Raw genomic sequence first — 22,565 nt, 5'->3', positions numbered from 1 at the left:
CACAATGTCTAGCTATAGTTGATAAAGTAATCCTCTGAAAACCAGGCTACTAATATATAGTAATTTAGTTTCTAGTAAATTAGTCTTCTGTTCATTTAAATAAATACTATTTTTTTTCTGAGGAAATAAGGAATAAAATGTCTGACTCTAATAAAATTTAGAATACGTATAATTAGTAAAGAAAAAAGGATGTATGTGGGGTTTAGTCAGTTGTGTCTGACCCTTGCAACATCATTGACTGTAGCCTGCCAGGCTTCTCTGTCCATGAGATTTTCCAGGCAACAACACTGGAGTGGGTTGCCATTTCCCTCTCCAGGGGATCTTCCTGTCCCAGGGATTGAACCTAGGTCTCCTGCACTTCAGGCAGATTCTTTACCGACTGAGCTACCAAAGAAACCACAGCTTGGGTTATATTCATGTACAGTTTGGGTAAACAAGAAAGCAAATGCTTGATATTTGGTAGATTGTACATGACCAAACTCATATATAAATTTCTATAGTAGTTATGGATTGGTAAGCGACTTAGCAGCAACAGCAATTATATCTACTTCCTGTGTTTTTTTTTTAAATCAGTAATGGATAGCATATTGTCCCCATTAATATTTTGTAAATAATAAATTCAGTCCTTACTGATTTATAACTGGTATACCAACATTCAGGGTTTCCCTGGTGGCTCAGTGGTAAAGAGTCTCCCTGCAATGCAGGAGACCCAGGTTTGATCCTTGGGTCGGGAGGACCCCTGGCAGAGGGCATGGCAACCCACTTTAGTACTCTTGCCTAGAGAATCCCATGGACAGAGGAGCCTGGCAGGCTGCAGTCCATAGGGTTGTACAGTCAGACATGACTGAGACAACTGAGCAGCAGCATAATACCAACATTTTCAGTTTATCTGATATAACTTTTCAGTCCCCTTACTTTCAACCTTTTATTTAATTTGATCTCTTGAAAATAGCCTGCCAATGATATTTTAAAATCTGTAACCTCAACTGTCTCAGTAGTTGAATTTAGTATGTCTATATGCTTATGTTTGCTGATATGTTTTAGAGTAAATTCTACCATTTTGTTTTGTTTTTTTTCTATTTCTCATGCTTTTTCAATATTTTCTTTTTCTGTCTTGTATTCCATTATATTGATTGTGCTTTCAATGTTTTTTCTTTCCTTCTATCAGTTTGGTCATTATGTGTTCTAATTGTATTCTTTTAGTGATATTCTTTAATTATAATGTTATTATATTGTGTTTTTATTAAATTATTTAAATATAAAGTTACAATTTTAGATATAAAAGTACTTATAATCTTCTAACAATTTATGGACATTAGCCCATTAAACCTTTTAGTCTTTTATTCACTCTTTCATAGTATTATCATTTGGTTTTTAGTTACTCCTGAATTTTAACCTGATACAAATAAGTCAGCATTATCATTATTATTCTATTTAATTATTATTATATTTAATGAAAAAATACTAAGATTTCACTACATTTTTGTCACTTTATTTACTCACTATTCTTTTTTGAATTTAATTCCATATTTTGATGTTTAATCTCTCTTTTGGTGAAGTACATCTCTTAACATTTCCATCAGTGAGTCTTTGTGTAGCAAACTGTTTATCTTATCCACCTATAATTGTGTTTATTTCATTCTCAAATGTGGATTTAGGTAGTATGGACTTCTTGTGTGTGTGTGCCGACATCTGGGTTTTATTTTTATTTTTTTAAATTTTTAATTGGACGATAATTGCTTGTTGTGTTGGTTTCTTAGTATGAACTTCTATGTTGAGAGTTATTTTGCTTCCACTATTTAAAGGTATGTGAGTGTAGTGTGGCATTTACTACTGATGATGATAAATCTTTTGTTCGTGTGTTGATTCATTTATTCCTTTAAGATTAATATGAATTTTACCTAGTTTTTGTATTTCTGTTGCTGCGTAACAAATTACCACACACTTAGTAACTTAAACCACATTCATTTCCTGTGTGGAAGTTCTGTAAGTAGGAAATCCAGGTGGATTTGACTGGGTTGTCACAAGGCTGACCTGAAGGCCAGGCTGGGATGATAGCTCATTCAGGTTGTAAGAAAAACCTGAGAGTTGCAGAGTTGCAGAGAGTTGCAGAGTCAGACACAACTGAAGCGACTTAGCACAGCACACAATTTCTTGCAGCTTTAGCTCTCTGATATATCTTTCTGTTTTGCCTGTCTGCTTGGGGCCCTTCTTTCTTTCAGAGGCCACCTGCATTGCTACTCAGGTACCTCCCTTCACCTTTAAAAAAATAAGGGCATAGAAGTCTTCCCAAGGCTTTGACTGTCTCTTAACTTCTCCCTTCTACCAGCAAGAGAAAACTCTACTTGTAAAGGGCTGACCTGACTGGGTCAGGCCCACCAAAATGATCTCTGTATTTTAAGGCCAACAGATTTGGAGCTTTAATTACCTTTGCAAAATCTTTTCAGAGCAGTACTTTGAAGAGTATTTAAATAACCAAGAAATGGGAATCTGAGGGGGCCATTTTAGAATTCTGCCTATCATAACCTCTATATTTATACATTGGCCTTACAGTTGTTATTTTGTTATAATGTATTCTGGTAGAGATTTTTTGTAAAAAGTCAGGAACTTGACCCAATATTTTCTCATTTACCTTTTATGCTTTCTATTTCCTCTTTTTCAAACTACCATTAGAAATATCACTTCCTTCCCTTAAATTTTCATTAGGATTTTGTATTATTTTTTCACCATTTCTCTATGTGTCAAATAGGAGGTGGAGATTACCCTGTCAGTCCAGTCTGCCTAATTGTTTAGAAGTCAGTGAGGGTTTTAAATCACCACCTGCAGTAATTTACCAGTGGATAACACATCAGGGTAGAACCTAGAAGCCAGAATCAGGTATTCAGAATCAAGCATATATTCTGTACTGAGAAGTGACAAATCAGTTTTCTTACTCTTCTTTCTATTTGGGAATTTGAAATTTATGTTCTCTATGGACATGGTATATGGATAAAAAGCAATGCTATTATTTGTAGACTGTAACTTAGTAATCTTTTGAAATGATTCATTAGTGGTGATTAGTAGTATAAAAGAATTAATGTAGGTTACAAAATGGCCTGAAATTCATTTGTTACAGAGGCACACTTTTTTTAAAGTATTAACTTTGAGGCATTATTTTTCACTTGCCTTTAGGTCCACATCAGAAAGTAGCAGCCAGTCAGATAATGTCAGGTAAGTGAATTAGAAAGGGTTTCTTAAAATAAGATGAACAAATTGATATTCAACAGGTAATTGCTAAGTATTAATTGTACAGCAACAATTGATAAGGTATACTACACACAGAGCTTCTAAAAGAGATGGTTGGTTCTCTTCCCCTTTAATATTTTTAGTAGTGATCAAAGAACCTGCCTGCCAATGCAAGAGACATAAGAGACACAGGTTTGATCCCTGGGTCAGGAAGAACCCCTGGAGGAGAACATGGCAATCCCCTACAGTATTCTTCCCTGAAGAATTCCTAGGACAGAGGAGCCTGGGAGGCTACAGTCCATAGGGTTGCAGAGTCAGACACAACTGAAGCGACTTAGCACAGCACACAAAAAACACAAATTCCTTTTAGTGTTTTCTAACCTAGTGACTAGTGAGTGTTTGTCTAAATAAATAAATGCTTTCTTCAGTTTGTTAATGTATGTTGGGAGTTTATTCTGGAGAAACAAAGGAATAAATGATTGGTGAAATGTTTATGGTGCTAACTCATAAATGGAGTTCACTTCTTTATTTGGAGACTCTAGAAACCCAATATTCCAGGACATGGAAGCAACCTAGATGTCCATCAGCAGACGAATGGATAAGGAAGCTGTGGTACATATACACAATGGAATATTACTCAGCCATTAAAAAGAATACATATGAATCCATTCTATTGAGATGGATGAAACTGGAGCCCATTATACAGAGTGAAGTAAGCCAGAAAGAAAAACACCAATACAGTATACTAATGCATATATATGGAATTTGAAAGATGGTAATGATAACCTTATATGTGAGACAGAATAAGAGACACAGATGCATAGAACAGTCTTATGGACTCTGAGGGAGAAGGTGAGGGTGGGACATTCTGGGAGAATAGCTTTGAAACATGTATATTATCATATGTGAAACAGAACACCACTCCAGGTTCAATGCATGAGACAAATCCTCAGGGCTGGGACAATGGGATGACCCAGAGGGATGGGATGGGGAGGGAGGTGGGAGGGGGTTCAGAATGGGGAACACATGTAAACCCATGGCTGATTCATGTCAATGTATGGCAAAAACCACTACAATATTGTAAGGTAATTAGCCCCCAACTAAAATAAATAAATTTATTAAAAAAAAAAAAAGAAAAACCCAATATATATGCTCTTGAACAACTGAATGAGTGCTTACACTGGTCACTTGAGAAAAATTTGCTGAAGAAAAAGGTCATAAAGGGAATAATAATTCTGTGTGTTACATAGCCTTTCAGAATTACCCAGTAGTTTTTTAAAAACTTATTTATTTTGTATTGGGGTATAAGTAATTAACCAAAAATTAATTGTGATAGTTTCAAGTGAAAGGCAAAGGGACTCAGCCATACATACAATTACAACGTAGTTTTAATTAAGTCTCCCTCCATTTCCTGAAAGGTGGATATGTCCGTGTGATAATACAATAATTGTTTAGTTTTCCACATCCAGCAGTGGGGATGGTGTTATTCCACCTGTGTGCGTGCATGCTCAGCGCTTCAGCAGTGTCCGACTCTTTACAACCCTAGGGACTGTAGCCTGCCAGGCTCCTCTGTCCGTGGGACTCTCCAGGCGAGAAGGCTGGAGTGGGCTCCTGTGCCCTCGTGATTCCACCTAGCTTCCTCCAAAGTATACTGCTGTCTCAGACACACCCAAACGTACAGAGTAGGATGTTTAGGCTGCACAACAGGGCCATTTAATTTCAATTATTCAGACTAGGCCTTCCTCTTCCATTATAATGCCTTCTTTTCTTATCCTTTATCTCTCTTTCATTATTATGATCTTCTCCTTTCAGTGACACTGATGGAGTCATAAGTTACTCTCATTAAGCTAAAAAGAAAAATTGATTTTCATTAGTATGTCCTCTTGGTGTCAGGGAGTTATCATATGATCCTTAAACATAGCTACCTTTTCCTCACATTAGATGTATGTCTTATTACACTGTTATCATAAAGGATAAAGGCCATATTTATCTTGCTCCACACTGCATAGCCAGCATGTAGCAGAGTTCTTGGTTTATGGTAAGTGCTTAATAAACATTTGTTGAATAAATGAATGAATGAGTTAATCTTTTCCACAGACATGCACACAGGTGGCCAGACAAAAAAAATCCACAAACATAAAAGTATAAAGACAAACACAGACACACACACGCAATATGTAAAACGTTTTAACTGTCCCCATTTCTCCCTCTCATATTCTCTCTCACCTTGAAACCTTGTCAACATAATTCATCTCTTCTAGGATATTATTCACCTACACTGAGTCAGGGATGATAGCATAGCCCATTGGAATACGTACATTTCAACTAGAGTAGTTCGGGTATAAAATGGCTTGATTGTCATTCTTAAGGTAGGCGTGTTTCTTCGTATTAACTTTTAGACATTTTTATTTTTATTTAGATCGAAGTCAGAAAGTAGTGCCCAAACAAATAGCAGCAGGTAAGTAACTTAGGAAATGTTTCTTATAAGTAAGTCAAAGTTGAAAATGAACAAGTAATTGCTTAATATTTTTGAGGAGCTACAATCGATGAAGTATTGCAGTAAAAACAACTTATTAATATTTTCCATTCTGGGAATGAGTATTAATGAACTTAGTCTTTTCTTCAGTTTACTAAATTTTTACTGGTTGCCTACTCTATTGATACATAGGGAAAAACTATTTAAGCCTAATGAGAGGCAAGCTATGTATAATTATTTTGTGAAATTAACTCATAATCAGAGCATTTTTTGTGCATGTTTTATGATGAAATACACAAAGAGAAATATTTCTTGTTTTTTAGATCACATTTATACCCACAAACTCAGTATGAACAACTGAGTATATTATTACCGCTCTTCAGAGGAGTTTATTTAAGAGACAGTTATCAACAAACTGAACTTCTACATGTTCCACACTCCCCACCCCAATCGCACAGCCCACAATTGTGTTAATACAGAGTTCCGTGAGTTTTCAGTTTCCTATGTGGCCTTGTGATCCTTCCAAAGTCATCAAATATTTACTGATCTGCTAATCTTCTTTTCTCCCTTATGAGTTTTCATTTACATGTACTGCTTGGCATTTCCCTTAAAGTGTCTTCTTTTAGTTGCATTCAGTCCACTGATACTGCAAAATCTACTTTATACCCACAGGTTGTTTTCAGGCTGCCCCACTACATTAGCTAGTTTCTATCCTCCCTGATGACGTCACTGCCTCCATTCAGGAAGCTACTGACATTTCTGTTTCCTTTATTTTGTTCTTTTGTTTTTAATGTCTCCTACCATAGTTACTCTTTTATAGACATTGCTTCCTCCAAACCAAGTGTGAAGAAAAAGGCAGATTGTCTTTATTGCCTCTACTCTCGCCATTACCGAGGGACTTGTAATGTGGCGCTCAAACACCAAGGCTTCCCAGCTGCTGCTCCCCTGGCGCCGCACTTTGCCGATAAGCTCTGAAATGGCTTGAACAGAATGACCATGTGTACTTTGCTAACCAACTTGTGTTCGCACCCAGCAGAGTAAATGCTCACTAAATACTTGCTTAGAGGATGACGATCACATACATCTTAAACTTCACATACACACATGATTGACGTTATGACTACTCCAACTGTCCCCTCACACTATCTCTCATTAAAGAATATGTCATTTGCATAGTCATCTACTTCTGGAAGTGGTATTCAAGACTGAGGGATAATCACCATCCTGGGACAATATATATCACATTTGAAGTGTATGATCTGGAGTGTTAACCCATTAGTCTAGCTTGTGTTTCAGTTCAGTTGCTCAGTCGTGTCCAACTCTTTGCGACCCCATGGACTGCAGCACACCAGGCCTCCCTGTCCATCACTAACTCCCGGAGCTTACTCAAACTCATGTCCACTGAGTCAGTGATGCCATCCAACTATCTCATCCTCTGTCGTCCCCTTCTCCACCCACCTTCAATCTTTCCCAGCATCAAGGTCTTTTCAGAAGAGTCAGTTCTTTGCATCAGGTGGCCAAAATATTGGAGTTTCAGCTTCATCATCAGTCCTTCCAATATTCAGGACTGATTTTTTTTAGGATTGACTGGTTGGATCTCCTTGCAGTCCAAGCGACTCTCAAGAGTCTTCTCCAACACCACAGTTCAAAAGCATCAATTCTTTGGCGCTCAGCTTTCTCTATAGTCCAACTCTCACATCCATACATGACTACTGGAAAAACCATAGCTTCGACTAGACGGACCTTTGTTGGCAAAGTAATGTCTCTGCTCTTTAATATGCTGTATAGGTTGATCATGACTTTTCTTCCAAGGACCAAGCATCTTTTAATTTCTTGGCTGCAGTCACCATCTGCAGTGATTCTGGATCCCCCGTAAATAAAGTCTATCACTGTTTCCATTGTTTGCCCATCTATTAGACATGAAGTGATAGGACTAGATGCCATCATCTTAGTTTTCTGAATGTTGAGTTTTAAGCCAACTTTTTCACTCTCCTCTTTCACTTTCATCAAGAGGCTCTTTAGTTCTTCTTCACTTTCTGCCATAAGGGTGGTGCCATCTGCATATCTGAGGTTATTGATATTTCTCCTGGCAATCTTGATTCCAGCTTGTGCTTCATCCAATCATTGTGTTTAGAATAAAACAAAAAACATTCTTTGATTATTCTTTCTGTTAAATTTAATAAGCTAGCAGATATATTTGCTCTGCCTCACTGTTATAGCACCCACTATGTTTTCCTTTTTTCACTATTTTAAAATGTTGAAAACCAGTGGGTGATGCTGATAGAACCAACTCCTCAGGTAAACACTACCAGGACAAAAAAAAAATTTAAGCCAGAAATCAGATGGGTTATATATACAATAGTCTGACAAATCCAGAAATACAAATCCCTTTATTGGTTTGAGGGAGAACTAACTGTATTAACCCACTCCAGTATTCTTGCCTGGAGAATCCCATGGACAGAGGAGCCTGGAGGGCTACAGTCCATGGGGTCGCAGAATCAGACATGAATGAATGAGTAACACTTCACTTTCTACTATGTTAAATAGGGAAGTTTTGTGGTCAGAGTAGTAAGAAAAATCTCCTTTAAGTTTTGAAAATATAAAATAGCAGATGTTGGAAAGGATAGGAAGGGTAAACATATGCCACTCTTATGACTGAATTCTCTCCCTAATCTTACTACCTATTTTATCTTCTCTGTTGGTTAAACTAAGTTAATTTATTTTCTACTTATTTTTTTCTCTTTCATTTTTTTGGTTGGGGGATCAGAAATAAGAAACCTGTGGATATAAGAGTGGAAAAGAGGCTCAAGAATTTGGTTTTGACTTTTGATAATAATGAGTATAAAAAATGTAGCAGATATTTCCATTTTTATCACAATTTTGAAGGGAAACAAGGAGAAACTGCCATAAAAATCTATTTTTGTCAGAGTGTATTGTATCAAGCTTAAATTTATTATGTCCAAATCACAGAAAAGCAGTGAAACACTTAATAGTAGGCAAATATATTAGGAACTATCTCTTAAAATAAATATGCTTTAAATTAAAATGAAGCTTATAATCCACAACTAATTCCTAAATCTTTATTGGTGAATTGGTAAAGTACTTCACCAAAAATGATGCATTAAACTTTACTAACCTTGATTACTGAGTATTTAAATCATTTTTAAAAGACTTTTAGTCTTTTTTCTTCAGTTTAATAAAGTTCTTACAAGTTTGTTGGAAACTTGCTCTTGTGCATAAAATGGAATTAGAGTTGACTCTAATAAGATACATGATATGTAACTTAGTTTATAAAATGAATTCATGATTAAGCCACTCACTTTATCCATTAGGTACTATAGGCAAAATGCTATAAGGCCTGTGAGTTTCCAAGTGCCAAAACCAAAACACTGTTTACAATATGAAAAAATAAAAAATGACTGGCTTCAAGATATGGAAAAAGTAAAAATCAATATGTATTTAAATTTCTAAAAACAATGCAAAGATTTAACTTGTTATATTCAAGAACATTTCGTTGCATGTGGAAAAAATGTTAGATTTTCTCATTTGCAAGTACTTATCGTTGAATACGATGTTTCTCCAGAAATCACAATTGCTAGTTAATAAGCTACTCACAGTTAAGTAATTTCATAAGCAAAATTATAAAATTTCTTCCTAGAATTCTTTTATTTTGCCATATGAATTTTTCACTTGGCAGTATGCCAACTGCTTGTTTTGCAGTGGAAGGTGATTTACTTATTTATCAAAACCTAAGCACATGTGTCTTTGTTCTTTTCCACAGTAACTAATAATTTCCTCAGAAGGCAATGGATATCACTGGGGGTCTCACTGAGAAATGAAAATTCGACCTTTTCTCCCCTGGTCACAGCTGATGGAAAACAATAAACCAAGCTGGACCAATTTGCAGGAGCGTCTGTTTTTATTTCCTCTCCCACCCCAAGGCACAGTTTTGCCATGTCAGGGCCCTTGACTGAAGACCATCCGTCTGAACTCACATTGACTCCCTGAGCTCTTCTCCACAGCTCTCCCCACCACCACTTGGGTTTATTGCCTGGGCCCCCAGCGGCTGGGAATCTGCATCAGCTACTGTTCCTCAGGGAAGGATCTGTGTGTGGACTGTGTTCCTCCTCCTGGTCCTTCTCACTGGCCTTGGCTGGCTGCATGCAGATCTCAGTTAATACAGCTATTTGCCCCCTACCCCTCCCCACAACTGCAGAACCAGGGCTGAGGGAAGCCATGCTTGCTCAGGCCTCACGTTCTGCTTGCCACCTTTCTCGTGCCTCTCGGTTGGGTGACCCACAGGAGGAATCCCGGAAGACAGAAGGACCCAGAGAGCTTGGGCTTTGGTCTCAGGAGCAAAGATTAATACCTTATCAGAGTTGGATACGAAGATTGATAAATTGAGTTAGGAAAAATCTCTCTCATTTTCCTTTTTCTGAAAGTGTGTATTGTTCAGTTTTTCAATAAATATTTGGCAAAATTCGTCAATGAAACTGGAGTTTTCTTTGTGGGAAGATTTTAAATTATGGATTGAATATCTTTAACAGAAAACTATTTAGACTTTCCATTTATTGTGATTTTTTTTTCAGAAGAGGTAATTTTAAAGCTTATCCATTTCATTTAATGGTCAATCTTTTGACATAAAGTTGTTCATAATATCTTTTACAGTGTCTATAGGAGCTGAAGTTATGTCCCCTCTTTCATTCCTAACTATGGTGATTCTATATGCATCTTTGTTTTCTGTTTCATTGATTTATGTCTTTTAAAATTTGCTCATTTCCTAGCTTATTGAGGTGAAAGTTTAGCTAATTCATTGAAAGATATATATTTGCTCTATGAATCTCTTTAGCTACATCTCACAAGTTTTGATGTGTCAGTTTGATCTCAGAATTATGGATTTCTTAGAAGTATGTTGTTTCATTTCTAAATATTTGGATATTTTCAGTTTCATATTTTCCTAATTTAGCCATGGTCAGAGAACATACTTGCATAATTCTCATACTCTGAAACTATTGTTTTGCTACGGTACACACTCTGGTCTATTTTGGTGAATGCTCCATGTGCACTGAAAATGTACGCCTTGTAGTTGTCAAATATGTAAATGTCAAGTAGAGCTTATTAACATTCTTTTTGAAATCTCATATCTAAATGAGATTATACAGTATTTATCTTTCTGTGTCTTATCTAACTTAGCAAATGTCCTCTGTGTTCATCCATGTTGTCACAAATGGCAGGATTGAGAAAGGGCAGGAGTGAGTAAGGGTGAGATTTCCTTCTTTTTCACAGCTGAATAAATGTATCATGTTTTCTTTATCCATTTGTCTGTTATGGACACAGGTTCTTTCCGTATCTTGGCTATTGTGAATTATGCTGCAAAGAACATGGGTATGCATATATTTCTTTGAGATACTGACTTCATTTACTCCTGATACATGCCCAGAGGTAAGATTGCTGGATCATATGGTATTCTATTGTTAATTTTTGAGGAACTGCCATACTGCTTTCCCTAATGGCTGTACCAGTTTATATTCTCTCTTCCACAGCATACCGCAGTTCCAATTTCTCTGCACGCACACACATTTGATAATACTTGTTCTGTCATCTTTTTGGTAATATCCATTCTAAAAGTTGTAAGATTTTATCTCGTTGTGGTTTTTATTCGTATTTCCCTGATAATTAGTGATGTTCAACACTTTTTCATGTATCTGTTGGTAATTATATGTCTTCTTCAGAAAAATGTCTATTCAGGTCATTTTGCCCATTTTGTAATTGGACTATTTGTGATTTTTTTGCTATTGAGTTATATGAATTCCGAATATACTTTGGTTATTCACCCTTTCTCAGACATATGATTTGCAAGTATTTTTCCCATCCTATAGGCTGCTTTTTCATTTGTTACCTGTATCCTTTGCTGTGAAGAGCTTTGTAGTTTCCTATAACAAGAGAGAGTGACAAAAGAACTACAAGTCGAGTAGAAAACTGTTAATAAAATGAAAATAATAAATCCTTCCCTATCAATAATTACTTTAAATGAAAGTGGGTTAAACTTCTCAACAAGAAGATACAGAGTGGCTGCATGATTAAAACTGAAAGCAGAGCCCCACTGTGTGCAGGAAACTCACTTTAGAGTAGAGGTACACATAGGCTGAAAGCGAGGGGAAGAAAGAGATATTTCCCACAAATGATAACCAAAGAAAGGAGTGGTTATATTTAAATCAGATGAAGCAGACTTTACATCGAAAACTGCCTCTAGAGACAGAAAAAAAAAATCATGACACAATGATAAAAGGGTAAATTCAACAGAAAGATGTAACAATTGTAAATATACATAGCACCCCCAATCAGAGCACCTTAGTGTATAAAACAAGTATTGACAAATCTGAAAGAAGAAATTGACAGCAATGCAATAATAGTAGGAGATTTCAGTACCCCGTTTTAAATAATAGATAAAACACAGAAAATCAATAAACAGCAGTCTTGAACAGCACTACAGACAATGTGGACCCAACAGGCATATACAGAACTTTTCACCCAAAGCAGAAGAATGCACATTCTTGATTATACATAGAACATTCTCCAAACAGGTCAGAAAACACGTCTTAAATTTAAGAAAATGAAAACCATAACAAGCATCTTCTGCTTTAGATTAATATTTTCTCGCATGCTGTGTGATCTGCTCCCGTTGAGGTTGCATGCTGTTTTTCCCTGCCTGAGCTGCTGTAGTTGTGGAACATGACCAGGCAAGAAAGCCACACAAACTCTTAGTTCTTACCAGATGTAAAGGTAGTCTTCCAAGAGTAAACTCTTTTCAAGTTTGTGTCTGCCTTTGGTCATTTTCCAGGTCCTTTGGGTTTTTAAATGTATTTTGCCAGGCATTTATATTTGTTTTCTGTGTGAGGAATCAGGCTACACATTAGTGTAAGCTTTACCAGACGTCATCCCCAGGGCTGGACTTGGTAAATCACAGAATATATTAAAAAATTTATTTCTTGGAAAAGTGCCAGACTGCTCTCGGGAAGGTTATTACTGCTTACATGCTTGCAAACCAAGTCTGGTGTTTCTCCTCATTCTTACCTGAACTTGGTGCTTTTCACCATACTAAGTTTTGCTAATTGATTGGATAGACAGTGATATGTCACTGTTGTTTTAATTTGCTCATTTGTGATTACTATTTAGACTAAAGATCTCTTTATATCCTTTTAGGCATTTACTTATCATGCTTTATGAAAAAAAGTATTCATAACGTTTTCCTATATTGCTACTGGATTTTTTTGTCCCCTTCTGTCTCCTCCCATACCTTTGTCTGTGTGTGTGTGTGTGTGTGTGTGTGTGTGTGTGTGTGTGTGTGTGGAGCAGTGGGTGCTCATGTATGTTGGATATCCTAGATAGTAACTCCTGGTTGGTATTAAACTTTGCATATGTCCTCTCCTTGTCTTTCACTTTTCTCTGAACTTTTTAATATTTGGGTCCTTTCTAAAGCCATTCTCTTATTTTTCAAATTAAGAAAAAGAATTTTCCCATTAACCCTTTAAGTATTTCCTTCTAATTATTTTAATTTTTCTCCTTCTGGAAAATACTATTATTAACACTTCTCTTCTCATTATCTCTTAATTTTAGTTTTGTATTTTCTATAAATTTTTTTTATCCATTCTTGTTCTCTCCTGGGAGAGTTGATGGGTAAGTATTGTTACTAGGAGGAATTATGCTGGCTGTCAACTTGAGCATTTGAAATGCCTCTTGATGAAAGTGAAAGAGAAGAGTGAAAAAGCTGGCTTAAAACTCAACATTCAGGAAACTAAGATCATGGCATCTGGTCCAATCACTTCATGGCAAAGAGATGGGGAAACAATGGACACAGTAACAGACTTAGTTTTGGGGGGCTCCAAAATCACTGCAGATGGTGACTGCAATCATGAAATTAAAGGACGCTTTCTCCTTGGGAAAAAAGCTGTGACCAACCTAGACTGCATATTAAAAAAGCAGAGACATTACTTTGCCAACAAAGGTCCGTCTAGTCAAAGCTATGGTTTTTCCAGTAGTCATGTATGGATGTGAGAGTTTGACCATAAAGAAAGCTGAGCACGGAAGAATTGATGCTTTTGAACTGTGGTGTTGGAGAAGACTCTTGAGAGTCCCTTGGACTGCAAGGAGATCCAACCAATCCATCCTAAAGGAGATCAGTCCTGGGTGTTCATTGGAAGGACTGATGCTGAAGCTGAAGCTCCTGTACTTTGACTACCTGATGTGAAGAGCCGACTCATTAGTAAAGACCCTGATGCTGGGAAAGATTGAAGGCAGGAGGAGAAGGGGACAGAGGATGACATGGTTGGATGGCATCACAGACTTGATGGACATCAGTTTGAGTAAACTCCAGGAGTTGGTGATGGACAGGGAGGCCTGGTGTGCTGCAGTCCATGGGGTTGCACAGAGTCGGACACGCCTGAGCAACTGAACTGAGCATTTAAAAAAGCGTTCTGATATTTATCAGTCACCAGGTAATGTAAGGAAAAGCCATTTTTAGCAAATGGCATTATGATACATTACCTTTGCACCTTCTCCTAACTGTGATTGGAAACTACCTCAAAAACCGTCAATCCAAGTCGAAGATACAAACAAAACCAGGCACCACCAGCCTCATCGGAGAACTGTAACTTGCGCGGCTTTTCCTTCCTTCACAGGAAACCGAGTGCTGTCCGCTCAGCCGCAGCTGCCCACCAGCTGCACGCCTTGTGCGCCCGCTGCCCCTCGCGGAGGCAGCCAGGAGCCGCCTGCAGCCTTTTCCTCGCGCGCCGCGGGCGTCTCCCACCCGCGCTCGGCCCCCACGCGCCGCAACGGCTCAACCGTCGCCGCTGGTCCAGTGTGGCTCCAGGCCAGCGGAGCCATGTTCCTTCTTCTAGTCCTTCTCACCGGCCTCAGGGGACTGCATGGAGGCCCCAGTAAGTCCCGAGCCTCGCCGCCTCCGGTTGGAGGGCTGCCCTTGTCGGCCCAGGGTCCGGCCCCAGACCGCCCTCCCACCCCGTCTGACCCCTGGCCTCGAGGTCTGCGGCCAAGGAGGCAGAGGCAGCGTCGGTGCGGAAAATCTTTTCATTTCTCTGGGCGGTTTCCTTGTCTGTAAAATGGACAGAAATGAAAGATGTGGTCTGCTTGACATTCAGAATTCTTCTGCTCTTCTAGAAATAATTGCACCGCCATGAAGCAGCCACTTGTCAATGAGTTCCTCATTGGTAACTTCTCCGTGGAAAATTGCAGATCATCTTTGTATTCAGTATTCTATATCTTTTTTTTCCCTGCAAATGATCCCAGTTTCTCGATGCATTCCACTTTTTTAATTTCCATATCTCTTACATCAGTGTAATTTGTTATTGTTACTTAGTCAAACTGCCTGCCTGCGGATAGAAAAAGAGAGAATGAAACCTTAAGATTATAAAGGGTTAAGAAATGTATGGGTAAGAAGGACAAAAAGACAGCAGAAAGGGAAAGAAGATGCATATATTACACACAAAACGTTGGTAATGTAGAAAAATGAAGAATTGGATTTAGAAATGAAAATGTAAGATTACAAGTATCAGAATAACTTTGCTCGTTTTTGTTTTAGATCTTCATAAAAAGTTTCTGCAGACCACAGTTCCTGAAAAGATTTCAACGTCTGAGGCAATCAAAGATCCAGCAAATAATGTAATTGGGAAATAATATTTTTATTTCTTAAATTGTGTGAAATTGCTTTTAATATCAAGACCATAGCTGCTGATGGTGGGCAGTAATTCAGTTCTTGGAGGCAGAGCTGAGTGCTCAGACCAGGTTCACAAGGAGGAACATTTTGATGAGAGGTGTTGAAGCACACAAAAAAAGGCATTTATTTGGGGTTTGTTGGGACTACACCCTGGGAGACACAGACCCAAGAAGCACTTGAAATATGTTCCCCCAGTCTACAAAATGGTGGAAGAAAGCTACTAGGTTACATAAATTGTTAAGAATTAGGGTTGGAGCTGGCAAGAAGTAAGGGTGTCCATTAAGCAAGAATTGGAGCTGGAGTTTGAAATGTTTACATAGCTGGGAAAATAGAGGGTGCTTGTGAAACTACAGGATTGCATCCAGCAGCTGCTAGCAGATACGGTTTTGAAACTGGTTGGTGGTGTCCTTGAGTTTGATACATTTCAGAAAATTCAAATTCTCAGTGATACAAGAATTTGTCTGAAACCCCATCCACTAGTGGACACTCAACTCCATTTGGAATGCCTGAACCATAGTTATTCCACTTTCATTGTTAAATGATCTGAAACATGTCATCACTATTATCTCCATCCAAAGCCATGTATTTTACTTATTAATTCAACTCTATAAGAGAGTCTCTGCAAAAGTTTCTTGTTGTCTAAGTCTCATCTGGAAGGGAATTTACTTGCAAAACCTTGTGTTCAGTTCAGTTCAGTCGCTCAGTCATGTCTGAGTCTTTGCGACCGCATGAACCGCAGCACGCCAGGCCTCCCTGTCTATCACCAACTCCCGGAGTTTACCCAAACCCATGTCCATCGAGTCGGTGATGCCATCCAACCATCTCATCCTCTGTCGTCCCCTTCTCCTCCTGCCCTCGATCTTTCCCAGCATCAGGGTCTTTTCAAATGAGTCAGCTCTTCGCATCAGGTGTCCAAAATATTGGAGTATCAGCTTCAACATCAGTCGTTCCAATGAACACCCAGGACTGATCTCCTTTAGGATGGACTGGTTGGATCTCCTTGCAGTCCAAGGGACTCTCAAGAGTCTTCTCCAACACCACAGTTCAAAAGCTTCCATTCTTATCCACTCAGCTTTTTTTATAGTCCAACTCTCACAGCCATAGATGACTACTGGAAAAACCATAGCCTTGACTAGATGGACCTTTGTTGACAAAGTAATGTCTCTGCTTTTTAACATGCTGTCTAGGTTGGTCATAACTTTCCTTCCAAGGAGTAAGCGTCTTTTAATTTCATGGCTGCAGTCACCATCTGCAGTGATTTTGGAGACCAGAAAAATAAAGTCAGCCACTGTTTCCACTGTTTCCCCATCTATCTGCCATGAAGTGATGGGACCGGTTGCCATGATCTTAGTTTTCTGAATGTTGAGCTTTAAGCCAACTTTTTCACTCTCCTCTTTCACTTTCATCAAGAGGCTCTTTAGTTCTTCTTCATTTTCTGCCATAAGGGTGGTGTCATCTGCATACCTGAGGTTATTGATATTTCTCCCGGCAATCTTGGTTTCAGCTTGTGCTTCCTCCAGCCCAGCATTTCTCATGATGTACTTTGCATATAAGTTAAATAAGCAGGGTGACAATATACAGACTTGACATACTCTTTTTTGTTTCACTAGAAAAATACTGTGCAAAAGAAAGGCAACATTTTCTTTTCTGCATAGTGATTACTCGCACCTATGGCTGTGCTCCAACAAGGTGACACGTGTCCGTCTTTCATATTCCTGTCATTGAAAAGGGGGCTGTTTCATCCTTTAATTGTTGCAGTGGATTTTCAACCTGGCACTTGAAAATTTGCTTACAATTTTGAAATAGATACTTATGGTAGTTGCGCATTTAGTCATTTGTGCAGAAAGACTGATGATACACAGTGTGAAAAACTATCAGGGTGCCTGCTACAGTTTCTTATATCTTCTTCCTCGGAATTTTTCTTAATCCCCCAAATTTGTTATATCACCTTCTTTCGTATTGTATGAGGAAATCTTTTATTTCTTTTGCTTAGCCATTAGTATATGCTGGTTTATATTTGACTTTCCACCAAGTTTGATGTTTAGTGAACAATTGCAAACCACACAAAGAACTTCAAAAAGAACACTTCCTCAGTTGAGAAATTTCTACTGTTCAAAATATTCAGTACAAGATTTACACTTGTGTTTTGGCATTTTGGGATTTAAATATATGCAAATAAAAATTTAGAGAATACTTTAAAAACATTTAAAGAATTGAAATATTGAATTGAAAATCTTGCAGCTGTGTCAGTGAAACTGTCAGAAGTATAAACTCACGACTAATCATAAAAGAGCTCAACTGTTGAAAAGATTGTGGACTTGTGGACAAACTATAAATTGAACTTGATATGTTACTCAAACAAATGATGATCTTCCAATTGGCTTGTAAGGGCCAGTTGTAAACCCAGTCTTTCTGAAGAAAGCCAGCCAATCTTATAAAAGGTTTTGGGAAGCCTAGTATTCAGGGACCCACGGGCTTTCAGGAAGGAGAGTGTTTATGTGTAGACAGGCTCCCAGTTGTGTTGCTGCAGTTAGTTGAGGTGGACTACTTGGTGGTCTTCTCACTTTCAGAATCCTCATCCGGGGATTGAAGCAGTTACTGACTCCTGTCTAGAAGCTGTGGCTGTCACTTGTTGGCTGACTTTTAGAAACTTGGGGTTGTCATTGATTTGCAAACTTTCAGAAGCTAGTTATTTGAGTGTGGCTGTTGTTAACTGGTTGATTTTCTGATTGTACAGGGTGATAAAAATTATCTCTAATGGTAGTTACATAACTTGAGATTTTGGCCAAATGACAATTTTTACCCCCTTTCCCCCCAGTTTCTGTCTATAAAGATTTAATTTTATAGTGAATTTTAAAAATTGAAGAATAATTATCTGCAACATTATGTTAGGTGCGAAACATAGTAATTCAGTATTTGTGTACATTACAAAATAATCACCTTGATAAACCTAGTTACCATCTATCACTGTACAAAGTCATTACAATATTATTGACAATATCCCCCAGACTGTACATTTCATCCTTATAACTCGCTTATTTTGTAACTGAAAGTTTGTATCTGTTTATCTCCCTCACCTATTTCATTCATCCCCCTGCCCTCTTCCCTATGGCAGCTACCTGCTTGTTCTCTGTATCTGTGGGTCTGTCTGCTTATGTTTGTTCATTTGTTTTGTTTTTTATATTCCACACATAAGAGAAGTCAGATGGTATTTGACTTTCTCTGTCTGACTCATTTCACTTAGCTTAGTACCGTGTTGTAGGTGCATCCGTGTTGTAAATGGCAAGTTTTCACTTTTTGAGTGATACTGTTTTGTGTATAAACCATATCCCCATCTGTCCATCCACCGCTCGGCACTTAGATGCTCCCGTATCTCGGCTTTTGGGAATAATTGCAGTGAACATGGGCTACATGTATCTTTTTCAATTAGAGTTTTTGTTTTCTTCAGGAAAAAACTCAGAAGTGAAATTTCTGGACCCTATGGTAGTTCTGTCTTTAATTTTTTGAGGACCCTGTATAGTATTTTACATAGTGGCTGTGCCAGTTTACATCCCAACCAGCATTGTGTGAGGGTTCTCTCTTCTCCACATCCTCTCACACTGTTATGTCTTGTCTTTTTGATCATAAGTGTGAGGTGATATCATAGTTTTGATTAGCATTTCCTGATGATTAGTAATGTTAAGGATTTTTTCATGTGCCTGTTGGCCATCTGTAAGTCTTCTTTGAAAAATATCTATTCATATATTCTGTCCATTTTTTAAATGTGTTGTTTGCTTTTCAGATGTTGAGTTGTGTAAGTACTTTGTCTACTTTGAATATTGGCCCTTTATCATATATATTTTATACCCTTTCACTGAATTTTTAATAACAGATACTGATTTTTTTCTGCTGTACAATTTTAATTTGTTTCTTTATTACAGATTCTACACTTCTATTGAAATTCTCCATGTTCTCATTTTAATCACAGTTATTTACTAGATATTACCTGTGGGCTTGTTGTTATTCTCTATTTTTTATTTATTTGTTTTAAATTTGATCCTGTTCTTTAGCATATGTTAATTTTGTTTAAAAGAAAGTTGGTGTATTTGTTTGCCAGGGCCCCTATAACAAAGAAACACAAACAATGTGTCTTAAGTGACAGAAACTTATTGTCTGATAGTTTTGGAGGCTTAAAGTCCAGGATCACGATGTTGGCAGCGTGGGTTCTTTTTGAGTACTGTGAGGGACAGATCGTTCCTGGCCTCTGCCATCAGCTTAGAGAGACGGGAGAGTCTCCCAGTGTGTAGGTGTGTGCAAATTTCCTTTTTATAAGGATACCACCTACATTGGATTAGGGCCACACTGATGGCCTCTCCTTAACTTGAGTACCTCTGTAAAGGCCTTGTCTCTGAATAAGGTCACATTCTAAAGATAGGAATTCACATGTAAATTTGGATGAAGGGAGGAAACAGTTAAACCTAAACAGTTGGATTTGTGTATGAAAGTTTATAGAAGCTCTGGATGATGTCTTTTCGGAATTTTTTCTTCCTGTCAGTTTTGTACATTTCTTGTTAATTTCATCCTAATTTTGTTGTTGTTTCTCCCCTTTATTTTCATCATATTTATTTAATAACAAGGCATTTTTAGAGGGCATAATTTTCAGGTCCCCTCTAGACTCCACTCAGACTTCTTTCCAGAGTGCCATTCAAATGATTCTTCACAGAGCATTTGTCTCTTGCAGAGAATCTTGTTTTGTTATGATAGAAAGTTGAAGAACTAAAAACTTTTAAATGGCTATTTCTCTTGCTAAAATAATTTTAAAAAATTAACCAAATAAATAATTTAATGAATCTTATATTTTCTATTATCTTCTAGAGGATTCTCTAGACATGTCTGTGATCTTCCTCTGTTCTCTCCTGCATTCTCTTCCAGAGGAATTTCATTGCTTGCATTCGATAAGCACAGTGCAATGGTACTTATTGTGTTATCTTGCCACAGATGTAGTACATTTCTTGCAGTTCTGTCTTTTAGAAGTGTCTCTTCCAATGAGTAGGAAAATTTCCTTTCTAGGAGGGCTGGGAGTGAGCAAGCAATGGTTTCTCTCAAGTGAGGTGGGCATCTTGGCATTTACCTTGGGCATGGTGAGCTGGTGGTTTGTGTCTTAGCCAAGAGATGATTATCAGCAAGCTTATTCCTCAGATATGTGAGTAATGGTGAATAGCAGGCATGTGGGAATGCTACCACCTAGTTCTCAATTCAGAATTCTGAAGATTTGAATATCCACATGGGAAGGGAAGCACATATAATGGTTATGTATTATTATTAATTTTGTCAATCTTAAAAAGATAACTTAGAGAAAACTTTATTTAGCATAATTTTTGTAAGTGTTATTATTGATTTTTTTTGGATGCTCATGTACAGGTGGCTTATGTCATTACAATAGGAGGAAATCCATATTTTGTCCATCTCACAAAGCAGTAAGTATTTTATCTTTTACAATTTTAATTTTTTGGTGTATTGATTTTAAAAAATAATTATGCATAGAATCATTTTAGTTCAAATGTTTATTAGATATGTGTCTACATTTGATACCTATTGTACATCAGTTTTTGGGTAAAGTCCTAAGCACACAAAAGGCAATGAAACAAGTAGTCTTAGTTAAATAATTTGTAATAAAGATGTATTCAGACACATCAATAGATAAATTAAGAATTGTTTTATAATGCAATATTGTGATAAATGTGTAGATAGTATTCTTTGGAAATCAGGGAAGGCTTTTTGCAAAGAGATGACTTGAGGAAAGATACTTAGTTCTAAAAGAAGTGGGGTAGTGTTGGGGGGTATTCTGTTTTAAGGAAATCATCTGCAGGTTGATACAGGTTGTGGTGTGCAAAAAGTCAGTGTGAGAATGACTGAATGACATATTTTTTGAGGATAAAAGTAAAAGATTTTGGAAAAGTGGGCAAGAGCCAGATTGTAGAAGATCTATAATGCCATGGTAAGGCTATTAGAAGCCATAAATATTTTTAAGCACATACTTATATAGGTCCGTTAAGTCTCATACGCTGTTTTGGAAGGGGTAAAAATGGAAGTGGAATGTCTAATTATAAGATTATATAATAGTTTAAGTGCATGATGATAGTAGCTTGAACAATGATCATTGACCTGGAAAAAAAATTCAGTAGATCTTGAGAACAGATTTGGTAGGATGATTGGGAAACAGTGATGAATTTTGGATAATTTAGTTGTTGCTTAAGAAAACTGGTGAGTTATAGTGTAATAAAACGAGGGGTATTAATGAAGGAGATATTTATTTGAGGGGTGAGTTTGGTTTGCATTGCTTGTAAGATATTCAAGTGGCTTTTTTTCTATTAGGTATACAAATATAGGAATTTGAATCTCTAAGGAGAGATTGGCAATATAGATTTAGCAGTAATTAAAAAAGAGAACTTACAGAGTGCTTACAAATATACGGGTGGCTAAAGATAGAATCTTGGGAAAGACCAGTATTTCTCTTTTTGGTTCTGCTAAAAGAGATCAAGCTAGAAGGGTCAGGGAGGTAGGAAGAGAGGCAAGAGTGATGTGTGATGTAAATTAAGTGAATTTAGACTTAATTTAGACTTCACTTAAATTAAGTGAATTTAGAATTAAGACCAAGTGGCCACAGTTTTAAAAATGATACCAGAAGTCCAGTGCAATGATTGTTTTAAAATTGTCTTTTGGATTTGACATTCTGGTGGTTATGGATCTTTTCTAGAGCAGTTAAGAGTGAGTAAGAATTGACAAAGTGAAGAAACTGTGTGTAGACTACTCTTGATAAAATCTATTGAGAATTGAAAATATGTAGGGAATAGCTAGAGGAAGACACAGGGCTCAGGGACAGTTATTCTGGATGATAATGACTTGACAGTAAACTTTTCAATAGTATTAAGATAAAAACATCCAAAATAAGAGAAACTTAAGTAAGATGGTAGGCGCTGAGAGAGGGCATCAGAGGGCAAACACACTGAAACCCTAATCACAGAAAACTACCCAGTCTGATCACACAGACCACAGCCTTGTCTAACTCAATGGAACTAAGCCACGCCATGTGGGGCCACCCAAGACAGATGGGTCATAGTGGAGAGGTCGGACAGAATGTAGTCCACTGGAGAA

At 37.5% G+C, this 22,565-nt stretch overlaps 1 protein-coding gene across 7 annotated transcripts in view; it reads left to right on the top strand.

The window, feature by feature from the left end:
• Window positions 1-22,565, top strand: part of ADAM32 (ADAM metallopeptidase domain 32) — a 252,915-nt gene that overhangs the window by 130,268 nt on the left and 100,082 nt on the right. For 5 of the 7 annotated variants that reach the window (XR_014063396.1, XM_081524007.1, XM_081524006.1 and 2 more), the window contains 4 exons: window positions 3,172-3,210; window positions 5,645-5,683; window positions 15,297-15,376; window positions 20,832-20,887. Coding sequence is in view for 5 of the 7 variants with exons in the window: in XM_081524007.1 (XP_081380133.1) it covers window positions 3,172-3,210; window positions 5,645-5,683; window positions 15,297-15,376; window positions 20,832-20,887 (214 nt within the window). In the remaining 2 variants the exon portion in view is untranslated. Of the gene's footprint in view, window positions 1-3,171; window positions 3,267-5,644; window positions 5,684-9,482; window positions 9,602-15,296; window positions 15,377-20,831; window positions 20,888-22,565 lie in introns of those variants that run through there. The other 2 variants (XM_081524010.1, XR_014063397.1) reach the window with 2 other exon arrangements.

The sequence above is a fragment of the Giraffa tippelskirchi genome, chromosome 8 (genome assembly GCF_054371585.1).
Source record: "Giraffa tippelskirchi isolate mGirTip1 chromosome 8, T2T-mGirTip1v1.2.pri, whole genome shotgun sequence".
In the NCBI taxonomy this organism is placed as follows: Eukaryota; Metazoa; Chordata; class Mammalia; order Artiodactyla; family Giraffidae; genus Giraffa; species Giraffa tippelskirchi.
The sequence above is the reverse complement of the archived record's forward strand: the minus strand, read 5'-3'. Positions and strand labels throughout refer to the sequence as shown.